An 18,479-nucleotide genomic window follows, 5' to 3' on the forward strand; every position below is an offset into this window, starting at 1 on the left:
TGAGGGGGTAATATATAATAAATACATAAAGATAAAGTCCATTGTTATAATGGGGTATTTTATTTGTAAATTACCCTTATAACCCAGCCTCATGGTGCACATGATTCTTTGCTTGGACATTTTGTTGGTTTGAGTCATTTGAGCTCGGATTCTAGTAGGGACATAAAGTAACACGTATCTTAGGAAGATATGAACTTCATCTTGGTGATGTTGATGCTGAATTCACTATTTAGTAGATAATCATGTGACACTTTATCTTTGCACTACGGTCTGTCTGCTGAGCCTACTTATTATATATATATATATATATATATCATGTACAGCGGGTGGGCTTTACACCCCCTCCCCCGTGTAGTTTTTCTTCTCTCGTTTTTTTTTGTACTCGCCGTGAAGTGGTTTTGCGGCCTGCCAGTAAACCCAGAGAAGAAGAAGACGAAGTGACGTCAGAGTAATCTTGCCTCAGGGAAAGTACTGCGGTGTGAATGCGATTGGCACTAGCCCCCTGGCGGATTCAGTGCCGTGGTACTTTAGTGCCGGCACTAAATTACGGCAAGTCCTGCGGTGTGAAAGCGGCTATTGAGCGCTTCACACAAAAAAATGTGTTACTTCACAGTTTTACGACGCATTTTTATTTTTTTTGACTTGCAAAATTATCTTTTAAATTGACAAACATCATATGTGTAATTCGTTGCACAATTCAAACGGGATCAAAAGATAATCTTTCTCTCTCCATTGACTAAAATACATGATTTTTCCGAAATAAGGTCCCATGGAGGTCCCCACTCTATAGTCAGTGTAACAGAAAGCAGGAAACACTGACCAATCAGCAGAATAAACTATTTTAGGGGCGTGGCTTAAAGAGACAGGCGCTAAAAATAAGCATTTCAACCATACATTATCTAAAAAAATAAAAGTAGGATGAATACAAGTATATTCAGATTGACAGTGTAAGAAAAATAATGTGCTTTTGTAACATTAAAGCCTGTAAGCATGATCTAGTAGCAGCCCAAAATCAAAGCATGAACCTGAAAATGACCATGATGTGTGCTCTTTAGAGAAACCGTTTGTATGACTTGGCGTCATCGAAAGCTGCGATAGCAATTTGCAGCCAAAAAATGAATACTTTTCGTCTCAATTTTGCATGTCAGTGCAGCAAACGTCTGCGGCCAAAGCACTAAATAACAGGGGGGGTGGCACGGTAAACACAGACTTGCTTGGCTTTGTCGAGCTAATGACTTCCTGCTCCAGTGGCTTGTGAAACAGTGTTAGAGCCAAAATAAGTAAAAATCGGGGGCAGAATTTAATCTGTCACTCAATGGAAAGCCTTTAAGCAGAAACATGCAGCCACCCAGAGGCTGCACACAAGTGAGGGGAAATTACAGCGAAGCTCCCAGGCACTGAGTGAGGCGCCAGCACAGGTCGTGTTGTGTATAGGACTGAGGGTTACAGATTGGTTGGATAAATAAGGGATTCTTTGAAGCAAAACACACCGAGTGTGAAAGTCAACCAAGGTGGTAATCTAAAACCATCAATTATTTGAGGCTAGGTAAACTCCAGCTATGTAGAATACAGATTGTCGTGGGGAGGAAGGATGCGATTGCTCCTGGTTTTTTTGATCTTCCTGAATTCGCCTCAAGCTCAGTTTTGAACTGTGTAGCTGTGCTCATTTTTTGACAACCCATGTTGCAAGGAAGTGCAAGCAATTATTCTCCAACAGCTCAGAATGAATAATTTCAATGAATTGTTTGTTGCCTCTAGTCTCCTGGGAAAAGTGGATGGGTATGATGAGAAGTTACTCTGGGGTGGATGAGCTAAAATTAATCAAACACATCAATGGCTTCTTCTAACCTCCTTTTCTCCAATTGTTTTCTGGCTGTGCTGCATTTGAAACAAAAATTGCATCCAAATTATACCTCTATGCAATTATAGCAAGCCAACATTGATTCTGTAAACAAACAGCTGAATTTATTTACGGAAAAATCTCCAAAAAGCACTCATTCCACAAATTATCTGTTCAATAATGAAAACAGACAAGCCTTTTCAAGAGTTATCATTTACAAACTTTTGAAACATTATGTCTAATGCCAAAAACTCCAACCAAGATGCAATACAACTTAAAAATAAAAATCATTTAACAAGTCTATTCTGAATCACTGACATCAAAGTTCCTGAACATAAATATTCATGGGTGAAAAAAGGGAAAAAATAAGACATGCAATGCAGATTAGCCTTTTTCTGAGAAGATATGCAAATATCAAGCCAGACACTTGAGCATTTTCTTTGCACTCGAGCAGACAGTCCACATGCACATAATACTGTACATGCTGTTTTATTCATATCCACCTACACGTAATTTAAACAAAATTATCTGCGGTTATCATTACAATTCTGTGATGCCAAATGTAGAAATAACCAGCGAGTTTCACGAGTGTACAATCAGCAACATATAAGGGTGTTCTTAAAGCAGACTGGCTTTAATTTAAGGGTATTCTTGGCATAATTATTTTATAGTTTGACATGTAAACCCTCCCGTGACACAGCCTGGGAATAACACAATATCATTATACGACTGCTGCTCAATGTGCTCATTGGTAGTCATGGATCAATCCCAATTTTTTTCTTACAGGCAGAATATCACCGGTTTCATGAACACAGTCTTTGGCACCTTCAATTTGGAGGACTCTATTGTGGGGAATAGGATGTCATTATTTTACGGTTTAATAAATTAATATGGCCAAAAGATCCCTTGATTCTAGAAAACCTGCAAACATAAAAATGCAATACAAACATTGATATGGACTTTATACTGGTATATTATTCTGCAGGATTCAACATTAAAACAAGATTTAATTAAAATTATGATTTTCCAGTGTTTATGCATCTTTAAAAAATGCTCTACAGAAAGCTACTTTGTAATAGCAAACAAACATATTCCCTTTAATCCTATAATAATACACAAGTCGACAAAAGTATTAGAGATTGAACTCCACAAGAAGATAAGAGTAAACCAGGGATATATCCTTATCCTAAGGAAATACAAAATATCTTAATTCACTTGAATATTACATTCACATAAAGGCTTAAATTCCTCATATAATAATGTATATATCGCTATAAAATGATTTCTAGATCACTTTTCTTTAAATCCATGCCTCAACTCAGCATTTCAAACATATATATATCACATCTAACAGCTTAGTTCAAATACAAATGTGTTTTCCACGTTCATGTCAGTAATCATGACCTAGCATCACTTTGTTTAAATGATGCATATCTGAACTTGGAACAAGAGCCACATGTTAACTACAGCGAGATAATTAATGAAAATGGGTTAATACCTCCCAACGCGCTAGTCCAAATTAACAGGGAAGAGATAAGAACTTCGTCTTAATAGCCGGTCAGAGCTTCTTGGAGAAATGTAGCTTATCTAAATCCTCTTGACAGGGCGATGTGGAGAGTCAGAGGAGTGCTCAAATTTGCCAGAAAAGCAGCTATTATAAATCAAGCAGCATCATGTGATACCATCTTCCTTAACTTCTTTAATATATTTTGTTAAAATAAATCAGAGAAAGCACATATTAAACATGGACTCTTATCTGTCCATGCCGCTGGAAGCCTCTCTTTCTGGCTGAAAAGTGGCGAATAAATTGGGGGGAAATAATTCCTCCTGCGTCTGATGTCACGAGGTGACCTGAGTCTGGGTTACGATGTGCTCTCTGCCAGTAAGCCTCCTCCGTCGCTCTGCCTCAGCGACTGCTTGCTGTCCGCCTCATCCTCTTCATCAGATCTGCCGAGGCTCAGGTGTCTGCGGCACACAGGAGGACTATAGGGGTCAACACACACAGAAACACAGGATTAAACTCTCCCCCCAGGCGGTAAACAACACATCCCCTGAGGCGTGCATCACTTATGTGCACATTCTTGCAAGTTTTGTAATATATCGGAAAAACGCATCTGATATAATTGTGGTCCAAAGTCCTAGATGAGACACTATTATTCGGATTAACACACATAAATCATCACAAGAAATGTCTTCACAAAAAAAACACAGAAAGCATGCATATTTGACATGAGTAATAAGTATGTGCAGTTAAAATGGGAAATGTCAGGAATCAAGGCAAGTTTATTTATATGGGACATTTCAACACAAGGGAATTCAAAGTGCTTTACAAAAAACATTAAAGGGGCCCTATTATGCACTTTGGGGTTTTCCCTTTCCTGTAGTGTGTAATATAGGTTTTTGTCTGCAAAGACTAAAATCCCAAACACACCCCACCCCCCAAATCAAAATAATTCAAATGAAAACAAACTAAAATAGACAAGTTATAAAGTACAGTGCAGTGTAAGGTATCAAAAGTGTGTTGATTGAAATAAAAGCAGCAGCTAAATGAAAGCTCTTCTGCTGCTTCAGCATCAATAAACTCAACAACTGAGATTAATCCTGTAGTCTGTGTTCAACGTCACATACTCATTAAAGGTCATTTGGAACCAGAGCTTTACATCCTTAGATTATGTTGTCATGGCAACACACGGTATGACAAGCATTCAATGTATTACTTGAATACCAACATTGGAGATTGCATTTATCCACAATGCCATGGCCCCTGCCATTTACTCACAGAGGAAAATAACAACATGTCCTTGTCAGCACTATGACACCCAGAAAGAGCAACCAGTAATACCTTTCTACTATTGGAAAAAAACCTACGGTATGGAGCTTGAAGTATTGGATATTTGGAAAAAGGCTTAAGTTCGGGCAAAGAAGTGGACTTTGTGAAGATAAGCATGACGTAACCCATAGTCAGACATTAGAACAAAGGCAATGGATTTACTAACAGGTCTTTTTTTGTACAATGAAAGTGACACTTTGTTTATAGGAGATGTTTTAATCAGTATTTGGGAATTACCTGATGTTGCCTTGAAAACTAGGGCCACATATTTGCCAGTCAGGAGGCACAGGGGCTGGGTCTGAGCCAGGGTCAGGGTAACCCGGTTTGCAGTGCATTTCATTTCAACCTGTGGCCTCTCTGAGATACATTGGCATTGAGCATGTTAGATATCAGAGAACATGAGGTTATTTAAGCAGCCTCTAAGAGTATAAGAGTAAAACCCAAAAGGTCTGAATCAAGGGTATGAGATCAAAACATTTTCTGTAAAATAATTAATAAATAACCATGGTTGTATCATGATGGCTCTCCCTACATACCTGTATACAGTATATACACTTTGTTTTCAAGCGTAAAAGGAAGGATGTTTCAATCCATACTGTTTCTTTATAGCAGATACATATTTGTATTTTGTGCTTAGTTTACATGCATGGAGTCCAACGAGGTGTTTCAGGCAGTGGGGGAGTGTGTGGGAGAATTTAGCCTTACAGACCATTTACAGAAAAAGGTAAACCCGAAAAAGAACAAGAGGGCCCCTCTAATATTCAAGTGTTACTGTTTTGTATGTACTTTTTCTAAGTGCTCAATTCAATTCTATATTGTTTGTGGGTGTTCGAGCATAAGTATTTGGATGAACTGACCATATTGATGCTGTTTTAATGTTAGCCGTGCATTTACTTGATAATGAATCAATTTGTATCGCCTGTGTCATCTTCAGTCCACTCAAACTGTCTTTATTCATCCTGCAGTGATTCAAGAGCTAGAGAGCCAGTGTTACACTTAAGAGGCAAACAAGTTCAAGGACCATTTTAAACAAATCAAGCCGCCTGTCTTGCATTTTGCAACTGTCAGTGAATCACTTTCACAGTAGACAGGCTTTTGAAGCTTGGAGCTAAACTTAGCGTCTTAATTACGATGCAAAGTATTCACATCAAGCCATATCAGCAGTCATGTCACAACTCTTTAAACTCAATGTTAAAGCAAAGATTGGTATCATTTCGTTTTTTTCTAATTGCCAACATCTGTTTGTGCTTAAAGACGCAGCAAAACAACTCTCTCTCAATCCTATTTGCTTTTAACACAACGTCAGGGAAAACACGACAATCCATCTTTGCAAAGTAACAATTATTTACAACACTATACGGCCGATGAAACTTATTTCACTGCACCGCTTCTTAAGCATAAATAAGTGTTGAGGCAACAAAGAGAAAAGCCATGCATTGCAGTGACGATGGGCAAGAAACCTCGCGTCAAATGTAAGCTACAAAGATAATGTGTTATATATCAATTTTTTGGATTATCCAGACACTGCATGTATCCGCGCTGTGATTCAAAAACGCTCAAAAATGTAATGGGTTCTTCTTTTGTCCATTCTACACCCTTTCACTAAGATTCATTTAATTGGGCTAGTAGTGTTTGAATAATCAAGCTGACAGACTAACAAACAAACCAAGCTAAAAACATAACCTCCCTGGCAGAGCCCGTAATAAAACAGAAGTGACTGGAGTTTGCAGTGGTACAAACTGAAGGGATAACTACAGTATACTGCAGTAAATTGGCAATTTGTTTAGATGTGAATGGATGTTGGCAGGAGCATAAGCACAACAAAAATCAGTGGCATGCACTAATTGGCCATGTGACTTTTGAAAAACGCAGCCAAGGCTCATTTAGTAGTCAGCATTAGTGTATCAGAGTATTACATACAAAACATTTTCACACGGCAAACCAAGTTAGTTTATTCTGCGAATGATCTTGAATCAGTTTCAGGAACGCTAGGCTCCAGGGGTTATTGTCACACCGTGCATCACCTTTTGGTGTATGTATCAGTCACTGTCAGGCTTGTAGCGGTACTTCATCATCAAGTTATCCATCTTCTTCTGCTTTTTCTTGGTTTCCTTCTTGCTAGATGTCCCACGGCCTGCAGGCTCTTGCTCATCATCGTCAGACGGTTGTTTCGGGGCCCTTTTAACGCTGCTAGAGCTGCGATAGGAGACGGTGGAGTCGGAGGAAGAGGACTCGGATGTCTTTGAGGAGGAAGAGGAATCCTCCGATTCGCTTTGCTTCTTCTTAGATTTCTTCTTGGACTTCTTGCCCTTCTTCCCCCTTGAGCTCTTTTTGCTGTGGCGATCATCAGAGGAGGAAGAGGAAGAGTCGTCGGACAGAGAGACTTTGCTTTTTTTATCTTTCCGACTGCGGGAGCTGCTGGTGCTCATGGTGCTGGATGACCGATTGCTGTAGTCCAGAGCGGAGCCCGACGCTGAGCGAAGCAGGCTGGAGCTTCGCCCCTCGTCTTCTCCCTTCTTCCTACCTTCCTCGCCTGCCGGTCCCTTGTTCTCATCTTCTTCCTCCTCGCTTGACTCCTCAAGCTTGCTGCGCTTGAACTTAATGGGTTTGAAGCTCAGCACCTCATTGATTGCAGCTTCCAAGTCAGGGTCCAAGTAGTTTCGTCGGGTGACAGACTTTATTTCAGATGAATCTGGAAGATTTGCTTCTGAGGAACGTGATTGGCCAGGGTTAGAAAAGCTGCGACTGAGGGATGAAGTTCCTCCTTCAGTATAAGCAACACTACGGCCATCATCATCGTCATCGTCACTGTGTGCTGTATGCAAGCCAAATTCGCTGAGACCACAGCTGCGGGTAACGGACAGGCGTGAGCTACTGCGTCTATCGTCCTTCCAAGAGCTGCTGCGATGTAACCCCCTAGGGCTGGATCGGCTCACGCTGCTGATAGTTGACTTGTTGTCATCGTCCATGTCTACAATGCCCCTCCTGGTGGACATCCTGCTGGGAGCCACAGAGGACACTATGGATTCCTTATCAAATTCCGGGCTACTGCGGGAGGCCCAACGTGACTCCAGACCCTTCCTGGCTCGGCTGGTCGCTTCAGAATAAGCCATGGAGATGACGGAGCTTTTGTCGTCAAAGTCTTCCTGTGCCTGGCTCTTCCCCTTGGCTTTGCGAATGGAGGCCTGGTCTGGTGCGTCAGGCTGTTCTTTGAGAGTGCTAAACAAGAAGCTTTCATCGCCTGTACCCCCTATGGAGTCTTTCAGGTTGGAACGCTTCCTGTAGCTCAAGGAACTCATGACAGACACTGATCTGTTCGGCTCTACCTCTTTTGAGTCTTTATTTCCGTCAATCGTCTTTTCCTTACCTTCTTTCATCTCCTTGGTATCTGCATTTGCTGCATATCTGGAAGGTTGTGTCATAAAATTGACAGCAAGAAACCCAACAGAAGAAAACAAATCAGTGGCCAGTTGCATGGAATACCTTGAGTCATTTTAAGGTTTCCTTGAAATGTTCACTCAATTATTGAAGGTAACCTCCCTATCTCAGTCTTATAGTTAATTAATCCCTTCAAGGTAATATAGTTTTAAGTGTTGCACAAATAATATTAGCAGCCAAAGTAAGGACACAAACTTAAACTCAAATTGGCAGAGTGTATGGCCATAAATTAAGAAATGTAAGGCATTCCAAGAAAAGCAGAACCTGATGATATACTTCACGAGGACCAATTGATTTTAAACTTAATAACCTTCCATTCAGACATTTCTTTCACTGTTATAAAACAGTTACTTCAAGTAAGCTGTAAGTATCCTGTACGTTAAACATCCAAGTCATTCTTATCAGTTTGGTTGGATTTCTTCCTGTAATAAGTCATCTATTTTTTGGCCAGAACAGACTGTTGTAAGTTGTAGAATTTCTTTTGCACTTCTTGAATACATTTTTCATTGCAATTTCATCATTGCTATCATTACATTAACTTTTAAGTAGGGCCTATGTTATAGAGCTATATCAGGGTCATAAGTTTTGATCTTTCAAAAAAATACAATTTATTTGAAAGTTCGAGTTTTATCCTGAACTTTGAAAAATACAATGAGTTTCAAAATAAAAATAAGTATTTGGAATAACTTTTCAGGTTGAATATTATTTTGATTCAGTTCAGCAATTTTTTTGAATAAAATATTTATTTTCATATTTCACTTTTATACACATTCTGATATTTGAATCCTTATTTTTTTTAGTTGCATATTTTACGTTTTCAATTTTTGTTCGCCTTCGGATCTTTTTTCACTCTCAGATTTTTGGCCCTGATGTTGCTTGGGGGGGGGGGCTTACCAAAGAGTAGTTTGGTATCCTGAGTGACAGCCCTCCCTCTGTCATGTTGCCTTCATGGATGTAAGGTAGCGCGAGAAATATAACTCAACACTTTCTATACTCCCATGATTGGTGGTAAACAAAACTGATACCAGCGTCAAAGTTCCGTTAAGCGAGCTGTTGATCATCGTAGTTGGCAACAATCAAGGTATAAGAGCAATAAACTGTGCTAGAATGTGAAATGACGTATCCACAACGAGCCAGCAGGTTGTTCTGGTGGACCTGACGCAATCCCCCGCTGTCTTACGGAGAGATACCGCAGGTCCTTCCTTCCTGCAGCGGTCAGACTATACAACCACCACGGCCCTTAGTAGACCCCACCCCACACACAACAACAGAATATAACACCCCTTGCTGTTAAATACCAACTATGTGTTACACAGCATCCTGTGTAACACATAGTTGCAGGGTGTGTATTTTGTAAATTGTATAACTTTTGATTTTATTATAAAACATTTTTTTACTTTAATACTTATGCATGTAACATATGTACCATTAAGCTGTCTGTGGCTCGTTTTCTGCTGTAACAACTTACATTTCCCCTCTGTGGGACTAATAAAGGTATTCTGATTCTGATTCTGATTCTGAACTATACGATGCTCAACATCTCGCTTAAGGGTGGGGTAGGTAATTTTGGAGAAACCGGCTCGAGTGCGCTAGAATTTGAAAATACACAGCTACATACAAAAATCTGCCACTTCCTTACAGAGCCCCTCCTCCAACACACACGAACGCACACATGAACAATGAGGGCACGAGATAAGTTTGTGCACAGATGGAAAGCTGACAGGCAGGTAGGCCATCCAGTTATTTTAGCCGGGCCGGCTAAAATGATTGGTCGTGCTTTTTACAGTGCTACGGCTTCCACAGATGACATTTTTTTAATGGATTTTTTGCCAAAGCACTAAATATATTCATTGCTATCGGGATGTTAAGAGCATTCCATGGAATATAACAAAAAGTGTATCTCGAGCCGGTTTCTCAAACTTACCTACCCCACCGTTAACGGAACTTTGACGCTGGTATCAGTTTTGTTTACCACCAATCACGGGAGTATTGTGTATAGAAAGTGTTGAGTTATATTTATCGCGCTACCTAACATCCATGAAGGCAACATGACAGAGGGAGGGCTGTCACTCAGGATGCCAAACTACTCTTTGGTAAGCCCCTCCTCCCAAGCAACATCAGGGCCAAAAGTTTGAAAGCGACCAAAAAAGATCTGAAAGTGAAAAAAGATCTGAAGGCGAAAAAAAGTGAAACCTGAAAATACAAGATTTGAAACTGAAAAAATAATGGTTTTGAATCTGAAAACGTAAAATCTGCAACTGAAAAAAATAAGGATTCAAATATCAAAATATGTATAAAAGTGAAATATGAAAATAAATATTTTATTCCAAAAAATTACAGAACTGAATCAAAATAATATTTAACCTGCAAAATTATTCCAAATACTTATTTTTCAAAGTTCAGGATACAAACTGGAACTTTCAAATGAATTGTATTTATTTTTAATGATCAAAACTTATGACCCTGATATAGCTCCATACTATATGTGCCTTCTTTATTGCACTTCTCTTGGTATATAATAATTCCTTCCTCTGAACAATCTTTTTTTATTTCTCTCAACTTTGTAAGAAAATAACAGGTATAACAATCTCAAGTGCAAGCAAACTGTCTCCATGGAAACAGAAAAATTGAAATGGTAATTCCTTAATGGTATTCCTTCACTCATGAAACCTTATGTTTTCCCTAAGTTAAGTAGAAAGAGTAGAAAGAGAAAACGTAAGGTGTTTTGTGCAAATGGACAGATTTGGCAGGCATACTTAAAGGACACATTCTAAAATTTTTTGATCTTCCATATGCATCATGCTTTATGTGGCAACTGAGATTTTTGCTACCTTGACAGAATATTAGATTTGTCATTTTGTCCTTGGGACCTGTCCTGAGTCTATTGCTGTTATGTACAACATACACTGTAGAAAGAAGGCAATCAACCGGCGAGGAGATCTATCTAAATGTGGCAGAGCGACATTAAGCAGCCGTGCCAAATGGCCACGGGCCACTTCAATACATTTGACTGCAGCCGCTTCCCTGTTCCGCCTCCTGTCATTAGACAGATTACTATACTGTAAGAGAGAGATGACACCTAATCACATGAGATACTCGTCGTTCGGTTGCAAAATGCCCCGGGTAATCCTGGGCCTTTTTAAGGCTGGGAATGTGGGTTCTTTTATCACCGGGATATACAGTACATGGGTTATCTGTCATGATGCAAAAGGATGTGAGCACTAACCTGGTACTCTTTAGACTTCCCTCTTCTGACAGTGTCTTGGTGGAGCCTTTGTTCTTCGAGAGCCAAGTCTTAACTCCATCCACACGGTCCTCCACCTCGGAGTCAGTTTCAGTTTCATCCCCACTGCAACGATACAAGAATTTAGCTCCAACACAATTTTCAAGTGCATAAAGCAAGTAAGGTAATTCCCCTTTATACAAATCAGTAATTTTCCTAAATACCCACAACTGATATTATTCAAATAAATGTGCCTAATGCAATGGTTCGGAATCCATTTAGGCAGGAAAATAAATTAGACTAAATGACTCGATATGTGAATATTGTAGGCAGTGTACCATCACACAAATTACACAGGCAAAAATAGTTATCAGTTTTTACAAAGATCACAAGCTTTTTGTTGGTAATTTGTCAGTTTAAGAGGGCAGTATGATGCAAGGCAATCCAGACAGGTAAGCATTATTTGGTTAAGCATGATAGATTGACACAATATTAACGTAATGAAGATGATTTGTTGACAGAATGTTCAGTAGACGTGGGTGGGATGAGTGATCGAGGCAGACTGTAGATGAAGCTGATCGAGAAATAATGAACTTGTTTGGCTGGTTCTGGGCTGCTAGCATCTGTGTGGCATGTCACCTGCTCCTAGTGATTGTTATTGGAGAGGAGCTGCGAGACAGCGCCGTGGCCCGACGCCTGACATAACAATCAATATACAGGGACCTGTGGATCCCCATGAAAAAGCTTGGTAGATCCCACCTGGATAAGGTCAATCGTCATTCGTTGCAAATCCACAGTGAATTATGCATCCCATTGTTTGATAAGGTTAAGTCAAAGCTGCCAACATCGTTGAAATGTATTTGGGAGATGTATTACATGAAATAGACCTCCGAATGTTAAAGGACACATTGCTTCTGACTACACTTCTTCGCTATGTGATGTGTAAAAATGTAACTGTAATTGTAACAATCAAAGAGACAGTCGTAAAATTACACAAATATGCATATATCAGAAGGACTTGTTTTCAAATTAATTAATCAATTATTTTTTTATATTTTATTGTAATGTAGAGACAAGGCTTTTAGCAACAATCATCTATTGTGTTACAATTATATGTAAAAAAAAAAAAAAAAGAATTGAAAAAAAAAAAAACTCTTAATATGATATTTGGCCTCAAATCATCTGAGGCCTGGCGCACCCCCAGGTTGGGAAGCACTGCTGTAATGTATATTATAACACATTGCATCAGGAAAAAATAGGGGCAATTACAGGGTTGTGGAGGAGCTGCAATTTTCAATTCCAGATGGTCATTTTCGGACAAGCTTCTCTATCTGAGTCTTCGAACATGTTGAATGTGAATGAACATGTTGAATAAAAAATGTTTGAAAAATGCTTATAAGCAGGAGCAAACAATATGCAGGGAGGTGTGATATGACAGCCAGACTGCTGAGTTCCATCATTTGTCCACATATCCCTCTCTGCAGGCCTCCCCGTGAACAGCACACCATTTCCTTTTGTCACCAAGCTTTGTGTCACACATGTTTCCTCAGAAAACAAAGTGTCCTCTCTGTGTCTGTATGTTTTTGGATACCTCTTTTTGAACACTAAAGAGGTGGTGGTGATGTGAGCATTGTTAGAGGATGAGCACAGACAGAAAGAAGCTTCTGATCCTCGGACTGAATGGTAATTCAAGATTTCTAAGAGCATTAACACATTTAACTGTCCCATCTTCGACCTTACGGGCCAGGCTTTCTGCGGGGGAAGGTAATGATGATCCCAGAGAGACTAAATGGTCTGATTATATTATTTTCTACAGGCAAACCTGTTCATTTCATTTGAGAGGTGCTTAAAGAGGCAGCAGGCTCAAATTGTAAGTTGAAGTTCAGCTATTATATCTTCCCTTTATATTCCACCGAATTCCCTCCCTTCTGCATTCTAAACAACAGTGATAAATGCCCACCGTAACCAGATAATGGGTTCATTAATACTACAAAGTTGATTACACTTGCTGCCCATTTGTTATCTCTGTGGCACTGAGACTTTTTTAGCATGATATATCTCACAACAAAAAGCTGAATCCAGCCCACAGTTAAATCTCCCTCTTTCACTCTCTCCCTAACACACAGACGCGCACAAAATAAAAGGTGGCTTGCAATTGAGTGCTGTACAAATGGTGTCACAAACTATTTGTCCTTGGCCCGACACTACTAGCTAACCAGTCCTGAGGCTCGTAGATACAAACAAGCCCCGAGAATTTAGAAGTGAACATTAATAGCTTCTGACAATTGGCCTGCACTGGTTGTAAATCTTTGTCACAAATACTTAGACTCAGCATCAAATCTCGTATGGCTTGGTTTAATCAGTTTAGCACTTGTGGTACCAACACCATATTTTAAGATACCGGTTCACCATGAGCTAATTATAAATTCAGAAAGTAAAAGCAAATGTTATTAGATTATGCTAATAAAAACACACAAACATAGCACTTAAGGTGTAAAAATGCAACCATTTCCACTCGATTGCACTGATGAAAGCATTTGCATAGTCTTGCATTATAAATGTAAGTAACCCTTGTTTTTTCTTTTTAAATATAATCTATTATGGGGAAGCCTAGCCTCCCTCTACAATATTAATAATCCAGCTACAACCTCTGGTTTTGAAGCATTGAGAACAAAATCTATTGTATACTAATGTATATCATCTGGAATATCCACTTCATAATTAGAAAGGAAAAAATCCCTTCCTCTATTATTGTTCACCCATGCTGCTAATGTAATGATGTTGAAGGAGGGTAAAAATGTAATTAAGTAAACATGGACAAGCATTGCTCTTTTCCTCGAGTTGCACAAAAAGAAAAGCACATCGCTCATACACATGTGTTGTCTGATGATGAACAAAATGAATTTTAAGAGTCTCTCTGAAGAAGCAATCAGAGGTTAATGTGAGGAAATTATGAACGGGCTTATGTGCTTCAAACTGAAGACTACATTTCCTTACTGCGCTCTGATGAAGGTTTAAATTATTAAACATGTCATACAGATTCTTTTCATTGAATAGAAAACTGAAAGAAAATGGGTTTCAGTCAGTCAGAAAAATATAATGTACACTCACAAATCGATGAATACACATTTTACATGCAAGACAAGGTGGACAAGTGTATTTATATGTAAGTGTTTTACAGCAATTGAAAATGTGGATTATTTTTCATGCATTGAAATCAACAGCTGAGCTTTTGGGGAAAACATCTCAGTTGCATTCATTATTTCACCTTAAAGTCTTCCAGAGCACATACACATTACTTCCACCATGCTACATTTTTGTTAAAGGCACAATGCAGTTTTAAAATGTAAAATGTATAAAATCAGGACAGTATCTCCAAATATTTCCAAGAGCATAACGTGTACTTGTTATCAGCCTGTAGTGTGGTATGATGTTGAATTATATTACTATAATGACGTTAGTTTTTGTTTTTTCTGTTTCCTGTTCTATTTTGAAAAGTATTCTCCCCCTGTGTCATGTATGTTTTTACTTCCTTTTTTAAAAAATGTTTTTATTGTTTGTCACCCATCAGTCCTTCAACCACCTGACCTGCATTATATCCACTCTTTGGTTTAGATTGTACTGAAGTCTTCTGTTTAGTCAAAACATTTAATGTTTGTATTGTGAAGATCTGTTTGGTTCTGTTTTGCCTTGCCTTGTCCGGATGAGGCCTTTTTGTTCAAGTTCCTGTTCCTTGGATTTGAGTGCACCCAACTCTATATTGCGTGACACCATCTATATTTCGATTATTTGTATTGTCTGATAACCGATCAGAAGAAAAATAATTGTACTGAAGTAGATCACATGACCACAATTTAGTGAGGCGATATGTTCCAATACATGTTTTCCCTTTCAGACACCGATTCCTGAACTATTATATCAGCATATAATTGCATACTCACCAACACCTAATAGGAGGTATAGTTTTGGAGGAATTACTGATAATGGTATCTGTATTGTAACAACACTACGTACAAACTCATTAAGGTGTAGACATGTTGTATGTGCTTTGGAAAACACTAAAGAGAAACAAAGATCCAAAAAGATGGATACAAATCAGTGGAAAACAGTTTGGAATCAAGGTACAAACAAATGCAGTATGAGGGCGCATAATGAGAGCAGATGTCATGTGATTCAAAATATTCATGAAGAAAATGATGCAGTATTACCACAGCTCTGTAACACTTTGCTGTTTTTCATGTGGGCCCTACAGCAGTGAGACTGGCTTGGCTGGTGTCATTTAGAGTCTTCTAACATTCACACACCTCTGGACACTTGGCACAAAATAAAATTACTAAATAAAACCCTGGGGGCCATCTTTAAGCATAGCTTTTATCAGATGTATACCACTGCAGCTCTCCATGTTATTTTAAATTGTGTTGTTTGGCGTTGTTATTGTGAATAACACAGACTAAGGGAAAAGGAATACTGCATTATTCTCTGTTGTTGTTGGAATGGGTGTGAAGAAAAAAAAACGTGCAAACAGCCATGATGACACAAACAAAGGATGCATTTTCTCTTCTCACGTTTTGTTCTTTCTTTTCTGATATTTTGTCACCATGTCTTGCAAACTGCCAGGAGTGTTGAAAACAAAGAAGGGAGCACAGGGACAAAGAGAAGGTGAGACAAAGAAAAAAAAATAACAGCAAGTAAATGATGTTACACTTACACGTTCACATAACATAACCAAATAACCCAACCTCCTTCTCAAACTGACGTTTGTCCTTTTTAGAGGTTTTTATTACTGCAGTCTATGTTTACCTTTGTTTTAGCTTTGTGGGCTCAGAGCTAGTACAACCCTGAACCGCTCTGCAAAGAGAGCAGGAGTAACCAACAGGAAAAGAATGGCGCAAAGACAAAAGATGAGAAGTATGGAGAAGAATTTAAACCTTGTTTTGTAAGACAGACAAAGGGAAGTTTTTCTCACAGAGTGTTAAAGAGTTAAGACGGGAATTGATGTAGGAAGACGTGGGAGACTAAGACGGAAAAGAGATACAAGTTCTGATTGACAGGCTACTGGAAAAACAAGCAAATCCAATTGTGTAAGGTTCTTCAGCTCTGGCAGTATCCCCTAATGTACCAAACCCACTTCACTGATCTACTGAGGCAATTGTATCTTCTTTTACACAAAGTTAAAGCGTGCTGTACCTGTTGACTAAGTCGTCATTGTCATCGCTCTCCATTTCGTCCTCTATGGCAGCCTGCAGGTCACCTATCCTCTTGAAGGCCAGCTTGAGGTCCACTTGTAAGCTCTGATTTGCCGCCTCTAAGCTCTCGATGTCCATTTCCTGTTCAATAGATCACAGCACGGTTATCTCGTCTAGCGTGAACTCAGGGAATCGTATCAAGTCTCCCAGCACCCAAAGACTTACCAGTTCGTGCTTCTTCCGACTGGCCTCGGACTCCTTCTTGGACAGCTCTCCCATTTCTTCTTTCATGTCCCTTATCTGCCTCTGCATTCGTTTATTCTGTTCCTTTTCCCTGTTTTCCGCTGCGATGCGTTGGTTTTTCTCCTCAGTCAACTTTTCAAGGTTCTCCTTCAGACGACCCACTAGGCTCTGGGGAGGATTGGAAGTGAAATTGAGTGAATTTGTTCTGACAAAAGTAACACCAACTCCTACAATTTTTCTTTTGAAGTGTATTTACCCTTATGTGTACAATTTCTTATTTTGTGCCGCTGATCTTTCAAACAAAAGACAGTGTTTGGCAGTGACCATGGCTTTCTTCTCAGACGGTTTGTTAGTATTCTTCAGGGTTCAAAATTCAGGAGTTTAAAGCAGGTAAAAACACTAAATAGTGCAGTTTCACAATAAAAAAACAGTGTTTCACCAATGCGGTCCTGGGTGCATATAATGATAGGGTTTTCAAACCAATGTTTGCTCAGCTTGTTTCTCTGATAAAAAAAAATCCTTGCATCGAATGAATAAAATCCTCCATCCAGGTTAAAATATATAGTTAGAAAGGACCAAGATCTTAAAAGTGAATATTAAAAATTACACTTTCTGTCAGCATAACATTATCTTTACAGGCGACCAATGGAAATGTTGGGATACTAAGTACTCGTTTTAAGACATTTTGATGCGTAAATGTTACAAATTATACATTTCAATAAAACCATAGTTGGCTTATTAGAGAATAATAATCCCAGGTGGATGCTTTTCTTAACCAGCACCTCAAAAATACGGAGCTATGCAGGCCTTCATATCATCTCTACATCTTGATAAATAGACAATTAAATACTACATTTGCGTTGAGGGAGCAAGTCTTTTACATGCATAGGATTATCTGACCTCCAAGCGTTTGATCTGCGTCTTCTCGTACTCCAGCTTTGTCTCCAGCTCACGGATCTTGGCCTCCTGACGGCACACAAGAGACTTCTCCACCATAGATTGTTCTTGGAACTCTAGCTGGCTCTGCAGCGAATGAAGCTGAAAGCAGGACACAGATATACAAACATAATTAACAACCAAATCGCTTCCTGAGGATCAGCACTGACCTCTGCTTTTCCACTTTTTCTCAACTACGAACAGCTGATGTTGTTTGTATGCATTAATTTAAAACCAAATTATTGTTAACTTTTAACCTTTTTGTGTACATTTAATCCATCTTGGTACATGTACATATTGTTCATCCAGCCTGAATAATGAGCTCCAGATAAGCCCCCAATCTACCACAAATGGTCAGAAGAGCTCGTGGTTCAGGCTGAGTAGCAGCGAGTCACAGTCATTTCACAGGCTTTGGGAGAGGAGCGCAGCTTCATGCAAAGCACGTTTGTTCCATCTGAATCGTTTTCTCATGACTGATAAAAGGAAGGAAGATACGTCGCAACAAAAGCGACCCAAAAGGCACCGTGGAACCTAATGGGGGACTTTGGATCTGAGACATGGAGGATTTGGAGCTCGCCTTTGATATTACTAAAGAAGCTAGATTTCACTCGTACCAGGGATAAGATAACCACTTCAAGGTCACATGCTTTAGATGGCTATCACTGCCTTTCCTGGCAGCCTTTAACAATGTCTTACAGCCGGCTGCGTGTCTCTAGTGTAGCCAAAAATATTCTGATGGGTGGGCTCAGCAAATAACAGCGCTTTGGCATGAGTTTTGTTTAA

General features: G+C 39.3%; 1 protein-coding gene across 1 annotated transcript; it reads right to left on the reverse strand.

The window, feature by feature from the left end:
* Positions 1–1,939: 1,939 nt before the first annotated feature.
* On the reverse strand, positions 1,940–17,794 carry LOC104940823 (cylicin-1-like). Its single transcript, XM_010765850.1, has 7 exons — positions 17,661–17,794; positions 16,743–16,928; positions 16,519–16,658; positions 15,897–15,941; positions 11,335–11,457; positions 6,695–8,075; positions 1,940–3,823 (listed from the first exon to the last, which is right to left on the reverse strand). The coding sequence occupies exons 1-6, from the start codon at positions 17,754–17,756 to the stop codon at positions 6,710–6,712; spliced, it is 1,956 nt and encodes a 651-aa protein (XP_010764152.1). The 5' UTR covers positions 17,757–17,794; the 3' UTR covers positions 1,940–3,823; positions 6,695–6,709.
* Between the last annotated feature and the right edge of the window lie 685 nt (positions 17,795–18,479).

The sequence above is a fragment of the Notothenia coriiceps genome, unplaced genomic scaffold (genome assembly GCF_000735185.1).
Source record: "Notothenia coriiceps isolate Sejong01 unplaced genomic scaffold, NC01 NC01_scaffold00000100, whole genome shotgun sequence".
Taxonomy (NCBI): domain Eukaryota; kingdom Metazoa; phylum Chordata; class Actinopteri; order Perciformes; family Nototheniidae; genus Notothenia; species Notothenia coriiceps.

What these genes read in the sequence shown, in the direction of transcription:
- LOC104940823 (XM_010765850.1), bottom strand. Translation starts at nt 17,756, where the DNA reads ATGGTGGAGAAGTCTCTTGTGTGCCGTCAGGAGGCCAAGATCCGTGAG. An exon ending in CGCAGATCAAACGCTTGGAG is followed by an intron (nt 16,929 to 17,660) that starts GTCAGATAATCC and finishes AATCCTCCCCAG; the next exon opens with AGCCTAGTGGGTCGTCTGAA. An exon ending in CAGAAAAGAAAGAACAAAAC is followed by an intron (nt 11,458 to 15,896) that starts GTGAGAAGAGAA and finishes GTATCGTTGCAG; the next exon opens with TGGGGATGAAACTGAAACTG.